This window comes from Embiotoca jacksoni, unplaced genomic scaffold (genome assembly GCF_022577435.1).
Source record: "Embiotoca jacksoni isolate LCO1_2020_lvr unplaced genomic scaffold, fEmbJac1.0.p SCAF_15, whole genome shotgun sequence".
Classification (NCBI taxonomy): Eukaryota; Metazoa; Chordata; class Actinopteri; family Embiotocidae; genus Embiotoca; species Embiotoca jacksoni.
In genome coordinates, this window is record NW_027185285.1 from 10,610,133 (window position 1) to 10,634,200 (window position 24,068).

The following is a 24,068-nucleotide window of genomic DNA, read 5'->3' on the forward strand; positions in this document are numbered from 1 at the left end:
CTGTCCGCCCTCTGTCGGTTCAACACGCAGTGAAACCATCAAATATAAACATGTCATATTACATATCAGAGTCACTTTATTTCTTTAAATGTGTTAACAAAATGGCTTGTTCATTCTGCAGCAATGATATTCTTCCTCTGAATATACATATAGTTTTATAACAGTCATAATACTATTTCAAAATTACATAAATTTCAAATCCATATATTTAAACCCCAAAAATATGTCAGTTTCCAGAAGAGATATAAAGGGGACGGGGGGGGGGAGCTAAATATTGAACAAAGAGACAGGGCTGCCTGGTGAAGGGTCACATACTGTGTTTCTGGCTGACAGAAAACAATAATTCAGATTAATTGAGGTTACAAGGATAAAAACAACTACAGGGTGAAAAGAATGATTAAGGGTTTGGGAAATATTGGAAAATACATAAAAGGCAAGTTCACAAATGATCCACTCAGATGGTGTTGAAATAATTATTGAAAAAGACATCATAAAAAAAATGAACCAATGGTGATATATATATATACCATTATACTGCCCTTCAGGCAAACAAAACATAAGACACGTCCTTACAACTTTGAGCAGCAATAAGAATGTAAATCTGATTTTTCACAAACAACCCCTTTAGAAATATTCCTAAATAGATTAAAAAAAAAAAAAAAAAAAAATTTTTTTTAAAAAACCCCAACGTATCCCATCAAGGTTAACTAACCAGAAACAGGCCAAACTCTAATGAGGTCAAATTTATATTCGGCAACGACACGTATTTGAAGCAGATGGGTTTTAGACACATTAAAACTAGACCAGACACAATACAGTGGGGTTTTGCAACGCTGTGAAGAAAATTGATTATACTAAAATTAATTATATTCCAAAATTCAGTTACATCATCCTCAAGTTATCAAAAACGAGGTTCCCTTTTATTGTTTTTTCCGGAGACATCGTTCACCTGTTACACAACGTCACATTTCCCAATTATAGATTACCGTTGCTGTACAGCGAGCCAGGCCTTTTGTTAGAGCCTGAATAACCTCCTCTTCCGCTTTACCTTTTTGTGTCACATTGAGGGTTTTCTCTCTTGTTTTCAACAGAGCACCTGGCTTTCGTACAAGAGATGGCAGCTTTTATCTTCTTCACTCTCATCAGAGTCTACAAGTGAAGCCACCCCTTGTTGGACCGCGTGTACGACCCCCGCGTCTTCTCTCGGCTCCTCGCCAGCGCCGCGGTGTCGCGCTATAGCTCGGTGCGAGAACGGGAGATGCGAGGGCCTTTCCGTATCTCTTTCCTTTTCTCTTCCTTCCTCCTCCTCTTCTCCTCCTCCCTCAGGATCTTCTGGAAAGCCTCGGCAGTGTGAAGCACCTGAAGCGGAAGAAAGAGGGAGAGAGACAAGTTAAAAATATGAGAGGCAATGTTTTCTTCAGTTTTTTTTAAAACCAGAATGATAATGTAACTGTCGGTATACTATAGATACTGACTGCAAAGGTGCGCCTGGAGGGTCTCTAGTCTATTAAAAGGTGGTTACCAGGTTACCATATAGCCAGCTAGGATATTTATGGACAGGTGGGAAGTCATTTAGCAGCAAAGTGTTGAACGGCAGGTATACATCTTACTCACGTCGTCTCTCTCTGTGCGGTATGGGTTCATAAAGTCTGAGGATTTCTCTGTTATTCCGAGCTCCTGTGACATCTGAGAGAAGAGCAGAATAGACAGGTCGACAGAAGAAGAGAGGGCGAGACGATGCTTTATCATTCCTTTAAAGAGTTTAGCAGTGAAAATGAGACACCGCTTATTCTACAGAGAAAAATGATACAATTTGGAAAGCGTTATTTCATTATTTACAGCTTAGGAGGTACATGAAATACAGAGGAGGGAATCAGAAACTAAGGTGTTGGGTTACTGAGGGCTGAACGCACACTTTCAGGGCGCAAACCGCAGCCTCAGAATTAATCCACTATATAATCCTCTTGGCACATTGCTAAGGTCACAGATTAATCCTGCGAGGGTTTAGTTCATTAACCCACACATTAAATAGGGAATACCGTTTTTTATCATCCTTGCTCTTTTCAGTTTCAAAGGTCAGAAATACATCAGGGACAAATCTGATGGCCAATGGCATATTTGGCTGTGATAGAGAGGTATAAGCTGACACTGATGATGAATTGTACACGGACATGACAGGAGGTTGCATTAACATGACCTTATCGATGTATTACCAAGGGGCGGGGCGTCGTTCATAACATTTGATGCCGGCTCGTGGGCTCTCAAAGTTTAGAGGACGAGTGTAACCTGGGTTATTTTCTGCAGCTATTATTTACAAATGTCCCCTAAATGCCTGAAACGCATGTTGTCGTAGACACTACAATGTAAACAGTGTTCCTAAAACGGCTCGCGTGCAGGCTGTCGGTAGACACGACGATTTACCGATGTCTAACGTGCAGGCTGTGAGTAGAAGCCTCCAGTCACTGCAGTCGAGCAAATCAGAGAGCCGGCGGCCAAAGGTCAGTTTGAAAAGAGTGAAATAAGGTATTTTAATGTAAGATTTGCATTAACTGAAAGAAATTCATTTTATCTAGGTGGGCAGGCCGCACAAGTAGAACCTGTGTTTGGTAAAAGCTGTAGCTCACTGACGCCGATGAGATTTACTGCTGTGTATCCGTAGCAAAAGTTATGTGTTTAAAAACAACAACAACAACAACAACAACAACAAAAAACGTAGTCTTGGTATCAAAAATTGGCACCAAATGACAGGACATTTGGTCAGTGCCATAAAAGTATCTCACCTGGACTTCGTTGTTGTTTTGTCACTTCTGTGCACATTTGAATCCCTGTGTTGTATATTGAACTACACCGTTATATTTCAGTGTTTCCAGATTTTCACCAGAAAAATGTTTTCAGTGTAACGTGCCTATTTTAAGACTTATGTTTTAAGGACTTTACAATGGGGAAATGACTATTTTATGTATTTATATAATATTTTACTCACGTTTTAAATGAATAACAAAACTGCAAAAAGAAATTAAACTGAACCCGTGTCGAATTTAAACAAGCAGAAGTTGTAATTTATTTTTATCTTTTCAAGGACTTTTACTTTTAGCCTCAAACCCCATCAGCTCTTAGATGTGACCTGAATTTCTGCACCTCCTTCTAGACAACAACAGTCTGTCTTTCTGTTTAGCTCGGCAAAATGCAGATCGCACAAATGTTTCCACAAAGTGAACCAGTCAAAAACAAAACTAGGAACCTTTTTTTTTTTTTTTTTTTTAACACCCTTGAATGCAAAAGATATGAGCAGATTGTGACAACAGTGTCATTGACAGGTACACAGATTGACTGTTCTTACAAGTGTGAGGACGTGTTGGTGGGCTCCTCCAGTGAAGACCCCCGTCTGGTTACAGAAATTGAGTCCCCAGCGCAGCAGACCTCCCCAGTCAGGGTTCCGGTCGTAGTAGTGGTGGACAATACGAGGGAAACGTAACGCCACGTCGCCGAAAAAAGCCGTATTCTCCACGACGTGGGAGTACGCTGCGGAGACAGCAGGAACAGGTGAGTCAGTGAAACCACTTCTGAACATATATTGGTGCTGATGAGACACTGAAACATGCTGATAAATAGAACAGAGGCCAGAGTGCAGCTCCAACATGGATTGATATTGTTAAGGCACCACTCGGCGAGTGGTGGGCTTGAATTCATGACTTTAAAATGCATGTGGAGGGAAAGTTGATATTATCGGTGCCCACTCGCACTGAAAGCTGAAAAGGATGAAAGGAAAAAGGAAAAAGAAAAAAACAGACAGAGATGAATTTTTTAGAAACAAGCGCAAGACAAACCAGACAGAGGCGGTGGAGGCAGAATCAGAGTGAGACACACTAAAGCAAGAGCAAGAAAAAAAATGAACAAATGAAACAGACGGGGTGTGAAAGTGATTCAGACCTTCTTTGATCTTATCGTCCATGGGGAAGGGGTCATCAGGCTGCATGTTGGCCGCAACCAGGATTTGTCTGGAGTCCTCCAACACCTTCACAAAGAAGGAGAGTTTAATCGCCTGGTTTATTTACTCTGCTGTGAATTAAAGCTGCTGCGTGAGAGACTGAGGATCTACAACTGTGCTAGCAGCTCCGTGGGACTTAAACACAACGCGGCTTTGAGCTAAATGCTAATTATTGTGATATTTTGCGCAGCGCTCTCCATCCACACACCCACCGAGGGTACAGTCAGTGCAGCATCTAGTAAAAGGAAGAGATATAAACAGGAGCACTGTGTATACACACACACACACACACACACACACACACACCGACGGGTATAGAAGTGCTGACAATGTTTTTCAACCACTGACTATTCAGGCTGTCCTTGAGAGGCATGCAGATGCATAGATAACGGTCCACTGGGAAATAGCGGCTCACTGTAAATCAAAGCTCCCAGCCAGGCGCGAGTGAATGGCACTCTGAGAGGTCTGAATTAACATTCAAACGAAAGCGAGCAAACATGCCGATGGTGGATTTGAAGCTTTTGTGTCTCTGATGGGGAATGCGAACCTTCTCATCCTTCGATCTGCTGGGAACCCAAGAAGGCTGAGCTCTTAGCGCTCTGGCTGTTCATGTTTTCTGGTACTCGTGGCCTTTCCCACAGAACTATGTGAGCGTGTGATGTGAGAGTGCGCATAACCCCCCCCCTCCATCCCACACACACACACACACACACACACACACACACACACACACACACACACACACACACACACACACACACACACCTACCTTGAAGAGCCCTTTGAGCATGATGTCTATGATCTTGTACTGCTGGTTGATATCGTTCAGCTCGACCAGATTCTTCAGCGCGTTCAGCTGATCTTTCCTCTTCGTCTCGAACAGCCGCTTGTCTGACAAGAGCAGGTCAGGAGGTTACACGCTCTCCGCTCGGGCGCAACACACACACACACACAGCAATCTGTCACTCTGAAACTCACAGAGGCGTCCTCATGAACGCACGTATGTTCAGCACACACACGTGTTGGTCTTTCTATCCTTGCAAGGACATGATGCATTTCCTGGCCCCTTAACCATCACATCTAAGTGCCTCTCGTTACCCTCAAACTGTCCCTTAAATGTCCTCGCAATGTGTGTATGTCCTCATAAATATGTTTTTAACAAACATTTGTCCTCGAAACTATAAAGACACACACACACACACACACACACACGTTTGTTCACCTATCTTTGTGAGGACATTCACTGATACAATGCATTCCCTCACCCCTTACCTCAACCATCACAACTAAGTGCCTAAACGCAGCCCTTATCCTTACCCTGACCTAAATCTGAGGGTTAGGACTTGGTTTTAAGGTTATAATTAAAAAACAGCCTTTTGAAAGGGTGTGTGAAAGTAAGGGCCACCCAAAATGTCCTCACTGCAATCGTCAAAAATGAAAAGGGCTCCTCTTAATGATCATTGAAAAAGTATATATATATATATACACACACACACATACATACATGCACACACACACACGCACACGTCTGCGCATTTGGCCACAGCTCTGTGAAAGGATACAGATCTCCAGGCTGGAGTCATGTCTCGGTCTGTGCGTGTCGGAGTCGGCGGAGCTGAGGCCGGCAGCAGCGAGTGCCAGGAGCACTGCACTCAGGCTCTGCATGGTCAGCAGGGGGTGGCAGAGAGGCACTCTCCTGAACACAGGGAGAACCAGCCGTGAGACATCACATTGTTAAGCATCAAAATATTGTCCTAGAGTTGCATACACAATAGTCTGACTGTTACTGTCATGCTCAACATAATTTCTTCTGATGCTGAGATTTCCCTTTCATGTAAAAACAGCGAGCTTTCGCTGAAATACTTTTCCTATTTAATTTACGAATTTGTTTTCCTTCCTCCAGAGGGGCGAGAAAGGCCTGAGAGAGTCTGTGGTACTTGTGGAATATGTGAAATAGAGAGACATGCTGTGGATAAGTGGTCAATATGGAAGACCAGAGGGCAGCAGCCGGGATTTAAAGTGGGGCTCCTTATGTTCCTTTTAAGACGCACATCTGATGTCTGCCACTTGCATAATCCCCAGAGGAATTTAAACAATCTCTGAACCAGACGCCGTCTCTGCTCTTCCTCGTCCTCCTGGCCTTTCGACTGACAGCAGTGGTCTTCTTAAATGTTCTCATTCAGCTTCGACTTCCTTTTCCTCTGAGGATTTTTTTTTTAAAAAGGGAGGGATGAAAGTGAGAGGATAAATACAACAGTTAAATATAGGAGCTCATCAAATGAAAATGTGACGAAAGCCAAATTGTTTAAGAAAACATTAGCAGAAAACAAGTCACTGGAGGGAAGGGGAGGACAATGTTGATGAAAAGCTACATGGTATAATTCACATAATCCATGCATAATTTAACAAGGGCTCCATCAATGATCCTATCAGAGGGGTGCAGTGGAGCTCGGATGGGTTGGAGGGGGGGTGGGGAGGGAGGGGGTACGATTATACGAAGCAAAGGGAGGAGGAAAGGGGCGAGATGAGTGGAGGGGCGTTGAGGCTTTTTGAAAAAGAGGGGGGGGGTGATATAGGAACGAGGAAAGCGAGACCCCTGCGGGAAACAACAGCTTTACTGGTGAATATTTCATCTACCTTTTGCTGAGACACGGCGGGAAAACGGAAAGACACACAAGGAGAATAGAGGAGGAGTACGAGGCAGGGGGAGACGAGCAACTTGATTTATGCACTAACTGAATTAATCTTTACAAGCCAAGGTGCCGATTCGTGAATTTTTGAGAGACTGTCTGAAGGGTGGGTGTTTTAATTAACTCTCTCATTCAAACCAGAGGAGAGAAGCTCGTGCTCCCAGACGTCCACTATCCTTCTCCAGAGTGCTGACAACATGGACCAACAACCATCACTTCATACTCCAGCTTTGGTTTCACAGCACATCCTGACAGCAGCCTGGCAACCGTCCAAAGACTCCACAGTAGATATCAAGGTTTTATTTCTAGTCGTGCCTGAAAAAGAAAGCATTTCATTGCAGCTACTTTGGCTTTCTGTGCTCAGTCTCTTATCTAAAAATAAAACTATAAGACAACTTTTTTCTTCTGGAGTCAGCAGAAACACGTGTTCCCGCAGACAGCTGAGTGAGGACAATGTTCGATTAAGGTCAATTTGTGCATTCTGTGAACATCTTTTGGGTGGTTTCCCAGCTTTCTGCGAAATGCTGCTCTAAATATCCTTAAGTGCCGGTCGAAAACCTCAATATTTATCCATAACAGCCAAGGACGGGGCGGGGGTGGGGTGGTGGTGGTGGTGGTGTGTGGTGGTGGTGGGGGCGGGGGGGGGGGCTTGTCTCTCCACTGTCGGGTTATTTGATGCTTCAGTGTGCTTCAGGCTTTCGTGGAGCTCTGGCAGATATTTATGAGCAGAAAGGTTATCGCTGCTGGTGCAGTTTTAACACAGCCGATGCATATATCCCAGCTAATGTTTCCATGGAATACAGGACAAAGTGCTGAGACTTTAAGTAGTGGAGTCGGATCGGAAAGACATTAAGGGCAGATCAATCATTACTAATGTGGCATGGGCAGCACAGAAATGAGTCTAAATGCATTCATTAACTATAAGCAGGCAACCGTGGTTGCACAGGATGAGCATTTTACAAAGGATAAACAACTCTGTAAAGCACTTGGCTCGATCCCTGATCAAATTTTGGAAGATCGGGATGGACGAGTCACTCCTGAAATGATAATCTGTCTGCAGAAATGTTTATTTTAAGTGCTGCTTGAATATTGTGCCCGGTCGATCAGGAAGAAATGAGAAAAAATAAGTAACATAATGTGTCTCTCTGCATTCCTACATCCGCCACCTTTCTTACTTGAAGTGCATACAACAGCACATATCGTGAGACTGATAATAAAACACACAGCTTCCTCTCATAATCGCCCCACCGGATCCTGGACTGGATGAATTTCAGTCTCCCTATCCAAGGTGGGAGGGCCTGCTTCAGATTTGGTTGTCCCTGTGGCACTAGTGTTGGCAAAGTGTGTTTGCCACGGGGAGGTCAGGAGGCAGAGCAGTTCTTGCTGAAGCCGTGTAAGCCCACGTAAATCTCTTTGGCTGGAACATCTCTTCTCCGCTTACAACAATCTCTGGAGGCAGAAGTTTGATTTCCTGTGTGGGAGCTCCAGGTTACAGCTTCCCTCATTATTTGATCACACTCGACCCGTGCAGAGAACTCCTCTCAGCTCGAAGTGCCTTTTTGTGGAGAAAGCATGCATCCAATATTCAAACAGTGATGCATTTCTGCTATTCCTCTACAGGACCAAAAGAATATGACAGCAAACTTCAATCGAGGAAAGTCCTAACTGCAAACAAACCAACTGTGCCTGATGTGAACGCAGCTGCGCAAGAGAAGGGAAAAGGAAGACGCCTGTGAGACAGCTGGATGTGCAGCGGGAGAGGATCCTGACTCCCCTCAGGCTGCCAGCCCGCTGTGGGAGGCTGGAGGTTCAAGGACTGACACATCATCTCTCTCGCTCTCTCTTCCTGCTCTGCCTCTGTCACCGTTTAGGCTGAGGCGAAACGACGGACATGCGTAATGGTGATGGTGATGATGGCAGAGTATGGATAAAGACTGTCAGGTGGACCATTAATTACAGATTGCTTAATTGATTGCATGTCACCTACCTGACCCTGGTTATCATTTAACTATTCAGTTCATTGTTTAAAATTTAATCCAGGAATTTCAAATTTACTACAAACTGTGATGGAAGATTATATCTAGTGGTAATATACACCAACTCACTGATAATACACATCAATTATTTATGCAAGACTTCTACGAGGGCTGCTCTTTTCAGAATTAACCAAGTGTCTGAAGTCGCTCCTCGACACATCGACTCCTCCTGTCATCGCAGCTGGACGCCCCGCCGGATCCAGCCCCGTACATCCGACAGATAAAGCGCCGGACATTACAGCCTCAAACCTCGAGGTTCACTCACCGTGCTGTGGCGAGAAACGGCAGCGCCGCAAGGCAAGGCAGCGTTTCCTCCAAACTAGTGCAGTTCAACCGGTTTTTTTTTGTGTTTTTTTTTAATCTCCACTCAGGACGATTAAAAAGGTCGGCGGGAGAGACGGGACAGTCAATGTGCTCCTCCAAGATCCTCAGGTTTACAACGAGAGAGGTGGAGGTGTTCTTTTACATGCGGCTCTCGGCTGCTCCACTCCGCCAGCGCCACGATCGCACCGGGTGGCTCGTCTTGGACGAATGACAGCGAGCGGGCGCTAAACGCGGAGGAGGATGTGGTTTCCACACGGCGGACTTAGAGAGAGACACCAAGCAGAACGTCGTGGGGCAGCGTTCCGTTTCCTTATGGTTCCTCTGAGATAAGATGCTTCACTACTGGCGTCCTGCCAGCAGCAAAACAAAATAAAATTCAATTAAATGGAAGTAAGATAAGTACGTGTCGGGTTGTATTTGTGGGAGAAATTAAAAGCTTTAAGTGTGGTTGATAAGTTTTAAAGTCAGTTCCATGAGCTTTTAGGTGTTCATATTTTAAGAGGTAAACTCTTCTTTGAATTAAATTAACATAAAGAGTCCATTTTACCTCCCTGAATGAGTCACCACCACAATAAATCAAGTAGACTACAATTTATTTTCCTCCTGAAATGCCTGAGAACTATCATCAGACGTATAGTTAACAATTTGCTGAAGAAAAAAAAGCCATGGAAGACATTTTTGCCCAACACTGACATCCCCCAAGCTGCCAAGCACAACACCAACATCTGCTCCTCCTGGCAGGGAGGCTTTGTCCACCTCATGTTACAAATGTTACAAACGGGTTCCTGTAACAGAGGTTGTCCCTCAGTGAAACTGTCCTGAACAAATAAAAGAAGTTTAATCAATGCAAAAATGTCCAAATGTTGTTCAGCATCTGATTGTGTCCTTATGGTTTAGAAAATTATAGAAACACTCAAGTATAGTGTACTTAATGGTGTCATAATACATGACAAGTAAGAACATTGACCTGTAACAGAAGCACAAATGACTTTTTTATAGTCTAAAACTGCTGCAGGTGTAAACAACTTTCAATGAACAAACACATGCAGTAGATTGTTTCACTGTGACGCCGTGAAACTAAAAGAGCATGTGCTGCTTTACGAGCAGAACCCAAAATCACAGCAGGTATATGGGAATAAAAGAAACTCTGTCTCTCAATGACCAAAGAACTGTCAAACGCATGTCGTAATAATTTCTGAAGCATATGCGTCAGTTAGCCGAAGCGTCAGCCTGATGTCAGCGTGAAGTCACACAGACAGAGGGACACATCTCCGACACGTCTGAGGACAAGAGTTAAGGAGCAGTTCGGTGAAGTGAGTAAATGCAAGAGGGGTGAATGTGTGTGTGTGAAAGAGGACTTACATATATTTTGAAGCGATAAGAAACTATTATGAGATTTCACTTAAATGTATTCCCTGTGTTTATTGAACATAAGTGCATTGTTATCTTTACTGAGCTACTTCAATCCCAGTTAACAGTGTTCCACTCATTTCTGCTGTATTTGATAACCATTCGTGAAAAATGTTTCTCCATATAGCATCAACTGAGAAAAAGTTATATATCAAACAGGACACACACAGACTGAACATATGAGAGTGTGTAGGTGGGAGGAAGTGAGAGGTAGAGGTAGTGCGAGTGTGTGAAAGTCAATCGGCCTGACAGATGTACTGAAGTCTTTAATCACTGACTTTGACCATACAGTAGATCCTGTGTTGTTCGACAACTGTTCAAAGTGAAGACCACAACACAGACATTCAATAAACTGCATGAGAAAATCAATGAAGAGGAGCTGCGAAACGTTTGAAGTACAGTACGAGTATCTTCCACCAGGTGCTGAGAGCGTGTGTGCATATGTGCTTGTGTGTGTTGACTTTTACTCACAGAGACGTGTGCAGGGTTTTTCCAAGGTGCGAGGTGTAGTTCATGCGTAGGTGAGAGTGCACGCTGTGTGCAGCGAGTCAGGCTGTGTGTGCTTTATACAGTTCAGATGTGCGTGTGGGTGTGTTTCACTTCCAGTGAGGGATACAGGACGTTGTTGGACAGACCGGAGCTGCTGCTGCTGTCGTCCGGCGTCTGTGGTCCGAGCGCCTCGATCATATTCCCCACTCTCTGCTTGTTCTCCTCTGTGGACAGCTGAACACTGCTGCTCTGGATCTAAAGGAACAAAAGGAAGAGGGACAATGTTACTTTATTGAGGAAAAACGAGATGAGACAACCAAGAGAAAAATCTAGAAATTAGGAGGAGAACCTGACATGATGCCAGTTTTGGGACTAAAGGTTAATAGGCAGTGGAGAGGGGGATGAAAAGAGAACACACAAACTTCAGAATCAGAGAAAAGATGCTTCAGGCCTAGTTTTGTGATTTTTAACATTTTCTGGAACTACGAAATATACATTTTAAACCTTAACCAAGTAAGATGTAAACACAAAATACATATGTGGTCTGCATTTATATAGCGCTTTACAATTTTTCACTCCCATTCACCTATTCACACACACACTTTCACACCAATGGACAGGAGGAACCAGGGATTGAACCGCTAACCTTAGTGGACAAACAGCTCCAGCAGCCAAAGCATACAAAAAGCTAATTGTTTACAGTCGGAGCATACAGGTGGAGGAAGAGGCAGACTCACACATACAACATACATAAAAACTGGAACGTGCAGAGCGTTAAGTACGCAGGACACCTCTTCTAGTGCAAAAAACCCCCCAAAACAATGTATTTCAGCTGTCGTACAGTAAGTACATACAACAAACAAAAATGTGTACAAAGATGGCAAAGCCGCAATTTCCGTTATACTGAAGATGCAATTGTAGATTGAATCATATACACACTTGTACACGATCAAGAGAAAACCTTTCAAGGGTTAAAAGCTTGCAGAGTTATGAGTGGACTCACATTGCAGGATTTACTGCTCAAGCGCGTTCATGAGGACACAACAAGGACCCAGACAGAAATACCACTGATCAGCTGTCCCGAGTAGGGCAGAGGTTAAGAGACTAACTCATGGTTTCTTAAGAGTATGGGAGTGAATTCAGACTGACTTAATCACATCACTCACTTTGATCTTCCCATCTTGTCTGCACTCGTAAAATCTGCTTCATAGAAAAATAACAACGATTGGAAAGGTCAGAATATACATTAAGGACTCGGGCTTGAGTTAAGATGAAAGGGCAACAGAATTTTTACAATATTGTTGTGAGCTGCTCAGCAAGATTACTTTATTATTAACCAAAATTCCTTTTGTTGCCACCAAATTATCTTCCTCTTCCCGATCACCATAATCATCCTTTACTGCACCACTGTAGGAAGTGTAGGACTGCAGTGATGAAAGAAGTCTTGTATCATTTCGACTGGACTGTTGTGGATTAGAAGTGAAGAAGACGAAAGGTTCAGACAGAATGCATAATGTCTGCTTCAATACTTCAGGGTTTTGAGGATCAGTCAAAGCACTCAACTGGACTTCCACATTGTCTGTGTTCGCAAAAATAACTGACAAAAATCAATTTTGATTTGACACCAGCGAGGCTGCAGATAAAACAAAAACAGAAGACTTCAGCTCACCATAGAAGTGGCGAGAATCGAATAGAAAATCAAAGTTAAAGCCGTTTTTCATTTGGCGACAGTTGCAATGAAGTTACTCCAGAGGATGGTATTTTGAGGAGGAGAATGTGGAAGGAAAGGGCAGAGTAAAAAAAAAAAAAGAGTTCCAGCACTGTTTGGTAATTGAAAAGAGCAATAGGGGAGACAGAGGTGACTGAAGTGGAGTTAGTGGGGTGTGAACAATTTGAAAAGCGGAAAGAAATAGATGGAAAAAGCAAAGGAATCTGAAATAGAAAAGGCCAGCAAGTGCAATGCTGAACCTTAACACTGACCACTGGATCAGTCAGAGACTTGAAGACATGTAAGGAGGTCAGATTGAGACTGGGAACAGACATGGGCTAAATCTGAAAATGCAGATTGCAAATACAAATGAGGCATTGTGTGCTCACTGTATGTGTGGTAGACAGTCACAGGAAACAAGAAGCAAAAGATTGATATGATACCAGATCACTCCTCAACGTGCACACTTCAGTCCAAAGACAGATCAACAGAACCTCTGAAAACTATGATGAATGTTTGTGAGTGTGTGTGTGTGTGACAGATGGGAGCAGTGCAGATGAGAGAGGACAAAAATCACACTCTGTTGAGTGTTAAGAGATTTGTGTCACACTGAACCCTGCATCGCTGTAACTGCTTCAGAAACACACACATGCATGTGCAGATATGTACATGCGCACACACACACACACACACACACACACACACACACACACACACACACACACACACACACACACACACACACACACACACAGGCAAGGAAACACATCCATGCATCGACACAGTTCATGATTCTCTGGCACGCACTGTGCTGCGAGCTGCAGAGTGTGCCATCATTCTGTCACTCCTCTGACTCGGAGCTCCTATCAGAATACTAAATGCATTTGTGGTCCTAAATATGCCAATTTGGAGCTGTGCAATCTTACGTGGCTGCTTCTCCTTCTGTGTTCTGTAAAGTCTTGAAGCAAACCCAGATGGGGCTGCACAGCTACCTCGGGTGGTGACATGGACACGGTTCATTATGTTCACCTTGTGTTGAAATTTTCTCCACAGAGAATCCAGGAGTCTGAAGTCAATTCACATCATATCATGTAATCAGTATGTTTTAACCATACAAGAAGCTTGTGCCGTGATCACAACTGAGCACAGCAAAACAGTTGATCACATTTGTTTTCATATAGAGATGTAATCTCCAGGTATGAAAAGTAAAGCCAATGCAAAAGTGCCCTAAAGTGCAATACCACTGGGGGCCACTAGGGGCTCGCTCCAAAAAACCTGTGTCTCCATTAGACTCCCATTCAAAAAGCATCAACTTCTCTCACTAAATACAAAATCAATACATTTTTCCCACAAGTTATTATGGTCTCATTAGCTAACTTTACTTCTTCTGACCCATGATGTGGTGGTTCATCTGGAAATAATTCCATCTTTAATTAGATTTTAGGCATCAAAGAGGGCTATGTTTAGGGGTATGCCTGGTTTGATTGACATGCCTGGGGTGCTGTCAGGTAGCCAGTAAAGGTGGGCGGGGCATAGTGCCCTCAGGTTCTCAGTCAGATCTACCAGATCTATTAGTCCAAATATGGTCAAATCTGGAAAAGAAACCAAGATGGCGACGGCCAAATAACCAGACTCAAGGCTTCAAAACAGCAGATCACAAACCAGTGGGTGGGTTGCTGCCTGGTTATTTTGCTCATTCATCTTCATGATTTCTGGAAAACAAATATCGGTTTACATATTTTATGTCGCTCACCAACATCTCTACTTTTCCACTTGCAATGTTTGTAAAATCAATTATAAGTTTTGGAAAACTCTACAATAAACTCAAATGAACTTATGGATGTAACTACTGAAAACACAATTTTTTCTGGCAGTGGAAACACTGCCCCAAGTGTCACTACCACATGTTGGTGTTTCTCTGATCACACAGTGTTGTTCAACTGAGCCTCCGGTCTGCTCTGCTCAGGGTTGGAGAGGAGAACGCCAGGCCCAGAGTTACTGTGTTGATCATTTGTTGTAAGCTCAAAGCTCAGTAAGCTCAAAGATAATCTTCAATGGATATGCACAACTAATGGAAATAAAGTGCAGAATTACAAAACCGGTTTTAATTAATCATTTTCCTACCAGTAGATGCCATTATACTGGCAGCTTTTTAACATCTATGGCTGGTAGCGTTTAATGAACATCTAACATGAGCAGCAAAAGGCAGAGTGGAGTACAGAGTCTGGACGCACATCATTTCTATTTGCAGGAGACTGTGCGCAGACATCTTCAAACAAATTGCCAGCAGCAATCAAAAGTCCACTGAGAGATGAACAGATATTATTCTGATTTAAATCTATACGGTGATCAGATTTAATGATCTGAGATAAACAGGCGGGGACTTAATTCACACAGGACGTGATTGGCTTCGATAAAATAGAAGTAATTCAAACAGGTTGATTTGGCAGCTCTGACTGCAGTTACACAGTTATTAATTGTGTGTTTTGTCATTACCTCAGATGCCCTTCTCTCCATGTGGTGAGTAAACCACGGGCTCAGTTTAAAAAGGCATCCTTGTTAGCAACAAAAAGAGTGGACTTTGAGATAGTGCTGAGACCAGATCAGCGTCACTATTTTTAATGAATATTTCAATGATGTGAATTATTCAGGAAGGCTTGTTTGTTACTTGTTCTTGAGTCTTGCCAGCTACTGGGAGTTATAATTAGGCAGCCATGCAATTCTAATGCAAACCATTGATCAGTGAGTACAGATCTTTTTGAAAATTGTGGTCATAAATTAGCTGAAATAAACTGAAGCAATTATTAAAATTTTTCTAGTTCGTACAAAGAATACTGTTGTAATTGGGCATTTTGCTGCTGCACAGCTGCTGTGCAATATGCTGGTATTTTATTTACTTAAATAAACCTGGTCTTCCTGCTGGCTCTGTATTTTCTGCACATACTGTTCTTCACAACAAATAAATATGAATTTCAAAGTAATATAACCACTGCATGAACCTAACGGAGACTGGACTGTGTATGAACTTGATTCTTTTTCTAATTGATTCATTCAAAGAATACAGATATTCACAGGTAACAGATGGCCTGTCGTAAGAATCCACACAATGTTCTTAAAGTGTCGCCTACATTAGTTGTAATAGTAAATGTGTGAGTGAGCGTGCATGTGCGTGCACACCTGGGTGCACACAGGGTCACCTGCATCAGGAGCAGCCTCAGGGCCTGTGCTGCTTCCTGGCTGAGCTCCGTCACACCCCTCCTCTCCACTACCTCCATCACCTGGAGCAGGTCAGGCTCCTCCAGCACTGCTGTACCGCTGTCCTGCAGCAGCTGCAGAGGACACAAACATTTAAACACACAAATACACAGTCCTGTACCAATGCAGTCATTTACACACACACACACACACACACACACACACACACACACACACACACACACACACACACACACACACACACACACACACACACACACACACACACACACACACACACACACACACACACACAGAGTAAGAAGAGGGAAGGAGACATAAAGAGAGACACATTGAGAGACACAGAGACAGATTTTATATTGTGAATAATGACACTATGTCATAAATAGTTTTTATTTATGAATTAACTTCTATGTATTTGGTGTGAGCACCTTTTGCCTTTAACACAGCACCTCATTTTTCTATGTACTGTACAGGTTGGTTGTTCTGAACATTTTAGAGAGCCTTCTACTGATCTTTATGGATTTAGTTTGTTTCAGTTGCTTCTATCTCTTCACTAAACCCCAGACGGACTCGATAACGTTCAGATTAGAGCTCTGTGGGGCTGCAGGACTCCTTGATCTGCTTGTCACAGTTCTTTACAACTCTGTAAGTCTGGGGTCATTGCACCATGCTGCAGAATGAATTGGGGACCGATCGATGCCTCCCTGATGGTATTGTGTGGTGTGTAACAATGTAAACGCGTGAGATGCCCAAAAGTTTTGTACAGTACTGCATAATTGTAATTGTAAAATGGGAATGACACAAACACTCTCATCAAACCCAAAATTATTTTGGTCATGTCAGAACCATTAGTTCCAACTTGTCCTACTAGTTCCTTGCATTCATTGAATAATAACTGAAAAGTGTTAAGACCCTCTGTTTCACAACAGAAATATATTAATAATTTGTCTTTAATGTAGATTTGTTGTACTGTGTCAGTCTGAATAACACTTCACTGTATTCACTGTCATTACTCATGTTTTTACTCCCTTCATTAACTTTTAATACTTTTAATATCAAATATTTATTACTGCTCAGAAACATGCCCAAGAAATTATTCTTGATTTGAGTGGTGTGTGTGTGTGTGTGTGTGTGTGTGTGTGTGTGTGTGTGTGTGTGTGTGTGTGTGTGTGTGTGTGTGTTTGCATGCATGTGTGTGTGGGTGTGTGTGTATATAAAACAGCTCACAAGAGTGATGAGTTTGAGAATGGCAGGGTGCAGAAGGCAGCTCTCTCCGGAGCTCAGCAGGCAGCCGAGCAGGAATCGACTCCATGGTTGACACACCACATACTTAGCTGATACACACACATAAATGCACAACAAACCCAAAGGGAGAAAAATGACAAGTCAGGATGCCTCACTTAGATCAAGTCAGTTTACTTTTACTCTATTCCTCCTGGTGCAATTACTTTATCTAAAAATCTACAAAAAGCCAAACCACCAAGACATACAGCATGCGTGTCACAGATAAAAACAGATAAAAACATGACAGAGTAAGAAATAATGACGTTAATGTAGGTAGAGGAAATACTCCATTAATTTAGTAAAAGTAATTCATTTTTAAAGATAATTTTTGAAATGGTCTTAATTCAAATTATTGGAAAAAAAAATTAAGATTTACTTATAAGACATGTACTGTATGTTACCATTTAAAAGGTCCCATATTATATTTATTTATTTGCAGTCTTAATCCCCGTAACAAAATATCTTTGTCGCTTTTGGTAACCGAAAAACCTCTCAATATAGCTTCACATTTCTCAAACTTTTTTCAACCAAAAACCGTCTGTTTTGTGTCTGTATCTTTAAGGGACTATGATATCAATGACCCTCTCCTCTGATTGGCTGACTATTTTCTAAGTGACGCAGACTCAGGCCAACCACAGGTTGTCTTTGTTCTCGTAGATTGCTAGTGCCGCGACACAATGATCGCTCTATGTTTTCTTCCCAATAAAAGGTTGGACCTTGGTCTGTGAAGAGGGCGGACACATGACGTGAGCATGAGTTTGTGACATCACAACCTTGCATTAGTCTAAACAGCACAGTTGCAGAATATGGGGTGATGTTCATTTCTGCGTTTTGACACTTAAAATATTTATATAGCAACTAGAGCTGCTTTATAATCAAAAAAGAAATGGAAATAAAACTTATACAATATGGGACCCTTAATACTCATATATTTATGACTTTTATCAGATGCTCTAGAGTATGAAAACTTACTGCACATTGAAAAATGAAAATATGACCCTGAAACAAACTGTGAATCTTTATATCTTGATACATTTTGAATTTACGGCTTTTATAGTGCTGCTTATGAAGTTGGGGTTTGAACTACCTTACACTGCTGGATAGCTCATCCATAAATATGTCGATCAACTAAGAATTCAGTAGTTTATTAATAAACAGATATCAGAAGAATTATTGAAATCATCAAAAGCAACTATTAACTACAGCTTTTTATATAAAAGTGGAGAAGAAACACAAGATCTCTCTGTGAGATGTAGGAGAGTCAGGTAGCAAAAAACTGAAATACTTAAGTTCAAATATCTCAAAACATTAACACAGTACAGTACTTAAGAGTCCTGAGTTACTTTCAACAACTGTGTATCTCAAACTGATACAATACCTAAACAGATCACACACCCTGTCTTTCATTTTTATCTCCAATATAAATAATTGTACATTATCTGTCTTTGTCTTTGTGGACACATGCATACAGATTATCACATTCTCTTTCTTTGTCTCTCTGTTCGGTACCTGTAGTGGGACTCTTCCTCTGGAGGAAGCCCAGCAGGGAGCTTAGACAGTTGACTGAGGCTCTCAACAGCAACTCATGCTTCTGAGGAGAAAGAGACACAGAGGGATAAAACATGAGAGAGAATTGAGTATACAAAAAAATGAGAGAGAAAGAACAATTATATTCCAGCCTGAAAATGTCACATCTTTGCAAGTCGTGGAAACCAGATGAATGTGACGTGCGCCTTTGTGCTCTCAAGTAGCAGAATTTGGCACAAACACAGTAACAGATAGACAGAGAATGGAAACACACACATATATATACAGACACATGCTCGCCAATGGACCGAGATGCAGTCAGAAACAAAAGGGAGAACAAGGCGACACCGGAGAGAGTGACTAAGTGGGGTTTTAATAATGCATGTTTCTCCCACAGTGGCGGGGCTGACAGTGAACACTATGGAGTATCCAAAAATACTGAAGTAGGTCAAGCGGATATATCGACAACAGTGGACAGTTACACCCTATTCCACAGGCAGAGAGGAAGAGACAGATGAAGAAAGGAGTCCAGAGGATGAGTAGGAGGGGATGAAAGAGCAAGGGAAGTAAAGTGGGTAGGGTTAAGAGAAAGGACAAATGACAGGAGGGCAGATGAGGATGCGAAGATGAAAGGAGAGGTGGAAATGAGAGCACAGCAAAAGTGAGGGACGGAAAGTGAAGGGAGATCTCTGGAGCTGCTGTGTTTCGTCCTGTCGCTGAACCAGAGCATCGAAACAGAGGAGAGAGGAGGGGAGCGGGGAACTGCTCCTCATATCAGCTGCTCAACAGCAGACTACAGAGCACTGAACCATAGAACTAAAACTCAGTTCAGCACTACGGAGAGAGGAAGCGCCACTGGTGTGGAACCAGAGCCTGGCGTGCTGCAGCATAGGCCGGGAATAAAATAAAGAAATACAGGAACATTACGCCATTATCCCACAGTTTCATATATTTTATCCAGGAATTACACAGTGGAAGTCTATAGATAAGATGGTCTCTCTGGTTTATCTGCTGATTTTTACTCCTTAATTTTTTGGGCGCTGGATTAGTCATATTTTGGACAATGTTCCTCTGTACTGGCTTCCGCCCACCAGAAGTAGTGCGTCACCTATTTTAATGTAAAATGCATCCAGTATGTTGCTTTTGCGAGATGCAACCAGAGCCAGCACACTGGTGATGTGTAATAACAACTGCTCTGGATATGTGTGGCATTTCATTACACTAATCTCATTTTCTACACGACCTTGTTTGTGAAAGGCAGGTTCAATGTCATGCTATAAAGATTGTAAAAATGTGCTTTGTGTTACAATTGTGGCAGAATAAAGGATAGAGAGAAGGAAAGGAAAAGAAGAGAGGGGATTATAACAGAATTTAAGCCCTCTGTTTTTGTATTGGAAGATAAAAAAAACATGAATAATGCCATTATTCTCTTTTTGTTTTAAGTTCCTGGAATGAACACATCTGCATATATTGCATCTGTTGCATTTGTTGCATATGTGCAGATTTACAAAACTAAGAATAAAAGGAGTGCATTAATGTTTGAGCTTGCATCCTTCTTCCTTCCTTTCTTCACAAAGCCACCATTAAAGACACTGCTTGATCGTTAAATGTCTTTGACCAGCGAACGTTCTAACCATCACTTGCTGGAAGACAACACACTGGCTACTATAGCACTTTACCTTTCATTACAACACAGGAATATAGTGCAGGTTGGTCTCTGTTAATTCATGGCCTCCATAAACAAGAACCGGGGGAGATGCATCGCTGCAATGGTCGTTCTCTATATTTCCTCAGTTTGCTTCACGCACGCACGCACGGACAAACACGCACGGATAAACACACACGCACACGCACACCCATACGCACACACACACACGCACGCACACACACGCACACACACACACACACACACACACACACACACACACACACACACACACACACACACACACACACACGCACAGCGATCATGTTTCCACCACTTCAGAGGACATTACATTGGCTTACATTCATTTCTGGAGACTAACCTTAAACCTGCCCCTTAGCCCAAACCTGACTTAGACCTTACTATACCCTCGCCTCAAACTATTCAGCTTCAAAGTTAATGACTTACATTGTGGGGACTTATCTTTTACTCCAGATGGGTTCCCACAATGTGACAGTTTAAACAGATATTTGTCCCCACAACACACAAACACAAATATCACAGTAATGCATATGAATATCTCGAAGTACCACAACCTGCAAAAGAAGTCCACTGAGAGCGGTTGAGAGGCACTGGGCGCCTCTGAAGCCAAGCGGGTACAAAGCGCCATCTTCGACCCGCAGGGGTCCGGGCCCGACCAAGCCAGGACCAGTCCTCAGACACACCACTGCTGACATCAGGTCAACATCAAGCAGAGCCTGCAGCAACCTCAGATGGCTGACTGGGGAGAGAAAATGAGAGACAGCGACAAGAAAGGCAGCCGTGAAAACACTTGGAAATGCAAAAGAGAATAAGGAGAAAGATTGATTGAGAAAGACACTGAGAGCAAGAGAAAGAGGCGAAGGGAAACAAATGCGCAGGGAAAGGCCACAGGAGAAAAAAGTCCACAACAGAACAGAAGGGAGAGAGTATGTGAGCATACAGAGTGGGAAGTGAAAGTTTGAAAAAGAACAAGATGGTAAAATCAGGTAGCAGAGGGAATAGAAGAGCAGTGGAGCAGCAGAGTAGAAAGGAATTGAGAGCAATTTTGGAATTGATATGAGCTGGAAAGGCAGGACAAGGAGCTAAAGATGTCTGTGCAGAGTATAGAGAGAGGGTGAGGCGGTGAGAGACAGGGTTGACGCAAGTTCAGGAAGACTGTGGGACCTAAGCGGTGATGGAGAGAGACAGGGCCAAAAGGCTTGCTAAACCACAGTGGGATCCAAACAGAGCTGCCAGCCATCTGAATAGCACTTATGCCATGTACACTGAGATTAGAGCTCGCTGAGGGAGGACGGAGTGAGAGAGGTGGGGGCTCAATTAGTGGCAACAGAAATAAGGGAGGAGAGACAGAGCAAAGAGACAGAGTAACAGGAAGGATGGAAAAAAAAAATAAGGGCAGAATGGGAAGGGAGATAAAAACTGAGAGACATGAATGAGTGAAGGGAAGCAACCAGAGGGAGGGAGCCAATACATCACAGCAACCCTGACAGGCCACTTATCCAGCTGACAGACAGAGACACAGGAGCAGCAGAGATGATCTGTCTCCGAGTGCTGCAGTGGGATGTGGGCCACTTAATATAATGAAAGTGTGTGAAACGCGTGCCCGGGGATTGGTTACCTCTGCTGAGGATAAAACATTGACAAACAGTCACTTTTCCTGCACAGGTTGACATATAAACCAAAGCCCCATTAGTGCGTTCAGGTTGACAGCGAACGGACAGCTGCTGCAATAATCAGACATCCCTGACACTATTCAGATCTTCACCAAACTCTGCTGGCATGTATTGAGGTATCTTGGATGTACACAACCTCGAATGTGTCTGTAATTGCTTTGGACAGTGTAAAATCCACTTGTGCAAAATTACAGAAAGGATGAAGCTGAGGAGAAAGAGGGAAAACTGGGAGGACCAAAACAAAATGGGGCAAAGAGAAAACACGTACAAATCCAGAAGACCCTGCAAAGTTACTTTTGTACTCTTTGGTTTTAAAGAGTGTTGCATTGCTAATTAATTGTTTTGGTACCTGCTGTCTGCAAAGGGAAGTCTTTCCAAATAATCTGACAATAAAATTCTGTGTTTGTTACCCAGCAAGAGGTTGTCTGTGCTTCTTTTCTGAACAAGGAGTCGCTGCACAGCTGTGTCCAGTCTCCAACTGATGCTCTTATGGACCTTAAATATTAGAGAACAATAATGAGAGGAAAAATAAGGAAGGGGAGGGGAGGAGGGGGATCAGAAGCATAACAAAATGAGAACAAAAATCTTTGCGAGTAAGGATGTATTTTCCCTGCAGTGTGAGCAGAGGAAAAAGAAGAAAGTGCATCATGTTATAGCCCAGCCTCACTGCGATACATGATTCACTCTAATCCAACTGGTGTTTTGTATTCTGCACTGACATCTGAATCTTTATATTATTGCCTGTTCTGCGTCTTGCCCTTGACTGCTTGAAGTTCTATCCTGAAGTCGTGACATGAACTTAGCTGAGCTGTGGAGTGTACCTGAGCCGAGTGAACGCGCTGCAAGGTAATGAGGGAGGACAAGAGTAGATGGCAGCACCACAGCAGGGCCAAAGGAGGACAGGCTGATGGAGTGAGGGATGGAGCCGAGGAGGAGGAGGAGGAAGAGGAGCAGGAGGAGATGACTGTCTGAAGCTGCTCCATCAGCCCAGTGTTAGAGAGCAGCATGGAGACCGCTGGGAAGGAGAAGACACGAGGTCATCACACTTTAATGGGATCTGTGCTTGTATGTGTCTTTGAGCAGCAGTTGGTCCGCAGGATCACGTGTTGCAGGCAGACTTTTGCTTTTCTTTGGTACCTGCCAGCCTTTTTTAAAGGTGCGTTCAGGCAGCTGGGAAAGTTAAGATTTGGTAACGTAGTTAAGTTAAGAGCGTTCAATTGACAATGACAAAAAGGCAACATGGCAGCCAGCAGGAAATCTGATGGCTGAATACAGAAAAGTGTCACACAACCTCATCATCACAGGGATGCAATGGAGTCTAGAGAGTCATCACATTTTTGTACCATACATTTCTATGTGTTGTTTTAAGCAGATAACATTTAAAACAGTCAGAAAACGAATGGCAAACGGATGTCAAGAGACGAATTCTCCTACGATTTGTACCTACTTTTGATTTGGCAAAATATCAAATATGATAATTAGGTTGCTGTATCATCAACAAATATCAAAATACAAAAACAAATCAAGTCAAGACTGGAGCAGCCAACCAGGTCAATTGTGAGTAATAGCAAGGCTATAACTACTTGATATTAAAAGTTAACATATCCTACTTCTTGCTGTGACAAAAGGATCGTGTCACTATTCCTGTGCAGTGCACCATCAGCTGAAACACTGTCTGGCCTGAGGCTGAAGTAACTGGTATTCGTAAACTCACCACCCGTGATGAGGAAGCAGAGGGCGGATGGAGGAGGGCTGCAGCAGGAGCAGTAAAATAATACTATGGGCTTAATTAGCTTGTCTTCCCAATGGTATCACTGCTCTCTGGTCAGTAGCTTCACCTTATTAACCAAAACCAGCTCATTGCTGACCTCTGTTGAGGTTTTTTTTCTCTCCTTTAGATGCTTGTGCAGGGAAATTATTCAGCTTGTAATAAAATAAATCAAATAAATGTCTGGAGTAAGTGGCAGTTTAACGTGTCTTGAGTCCTCCTGTTGACAACAGTTTACCATAAATTATTTATTCAATAATTTATT

The 24,068-nt window shown here is 42.8% G+C and overlaps 2 protein-coding genes across 2 annotated transcripts in view; both read right to left on the reverse strand.

Annotated features, from left to right (window-relative positions):
- Nucleotides 1-58: 58 nt before the first annotated feature.
- Nucleotides 59-9,064, reverse strand: ccdc134 (coiled-coil domain containing 134). Its single transcript, XM_069149500.1, has 7 exons — nucleotides 8,980-9,064; nucleotides 5,551-5,684; nucleotides 4,758-4,879; nucleotides 3,931-4,015; nucleotides 3,341-3,522; nucleotides 1,615-1,686; nucleotides 59-1,359 (listed from the first exon to the last, which is right to left on the reverse strand). Exons 2-7 carry the CDS (start codon nucleotides 5,651-5,653, stop codon nucleotides 1,234-1,236), a joined length of 690 nt encoding a protein of 229 aa, XP_069005601.1. The 5' UTR covers nucleotides 5,654-5,684; nucleotides 8,980-9,064; the 3' UTR covers nucleotides 59-1,233.
- Nucleotides 9,065-9,616: 552 nt separating this feature from the next.
- Nucleotides 9,617-24,068, reverse strand: part of LOC138198215 (meiosis inhibitor protein 1) — a 59,290-nt gene continuing 44,838 nt past the window's right edge. Inside the window, 8 exon segments of the mRNA XM_069149496.1 lie at nucleotides 9,617-10,318; nucleotides 11,065-11,192; nucleotides 15,843-15,974; nucleotides 17,092-17,198; nucleotides 18,658-18,739; nucleotides 20,917-21,101; nucleotides 22,446-22,530; nucleotides 22,857-23,050. Of these exon segments, the coding sequence (XP_069005597.1) occupies nucleotides 10,264-10,318; nucleotides 11,065-11,192; nucleotides 15,843-15,974; nucleotides 17,092-17,198; nucleotides 18,658-18,739; nucleotides 20,917-21,101; nucleotides 22,446-22,530; nucleotides 22,857-23,050 (968 nt within the window). The 3' untranslated portion in view covers nucleotides 9,617-10,263.

Coding starts and splice junctions, on each gene's coding strand:
- ccdc134 (XM_069149500.1), bottom strand. CDS start 5,653: ATGCAGAGCCTGAGTGCAGTGCTCCTGGCACTCGCTGCTGCCGGCCTC. Junction 1,687..3,340: donor ACCAACACGTCCTCACACTT/GTAAGAACAGTC, acceptor CTCTTCTCTCAG/ATGTCACAGGAGCTCGGAAT. Junction 1,360..1,614: donor ACCGCACAGAGAGAGACGAC/GTGAGTAAGATG, acceptor CTTCCGCTTCAG/GTGCTTCACACTGCCGAGGC.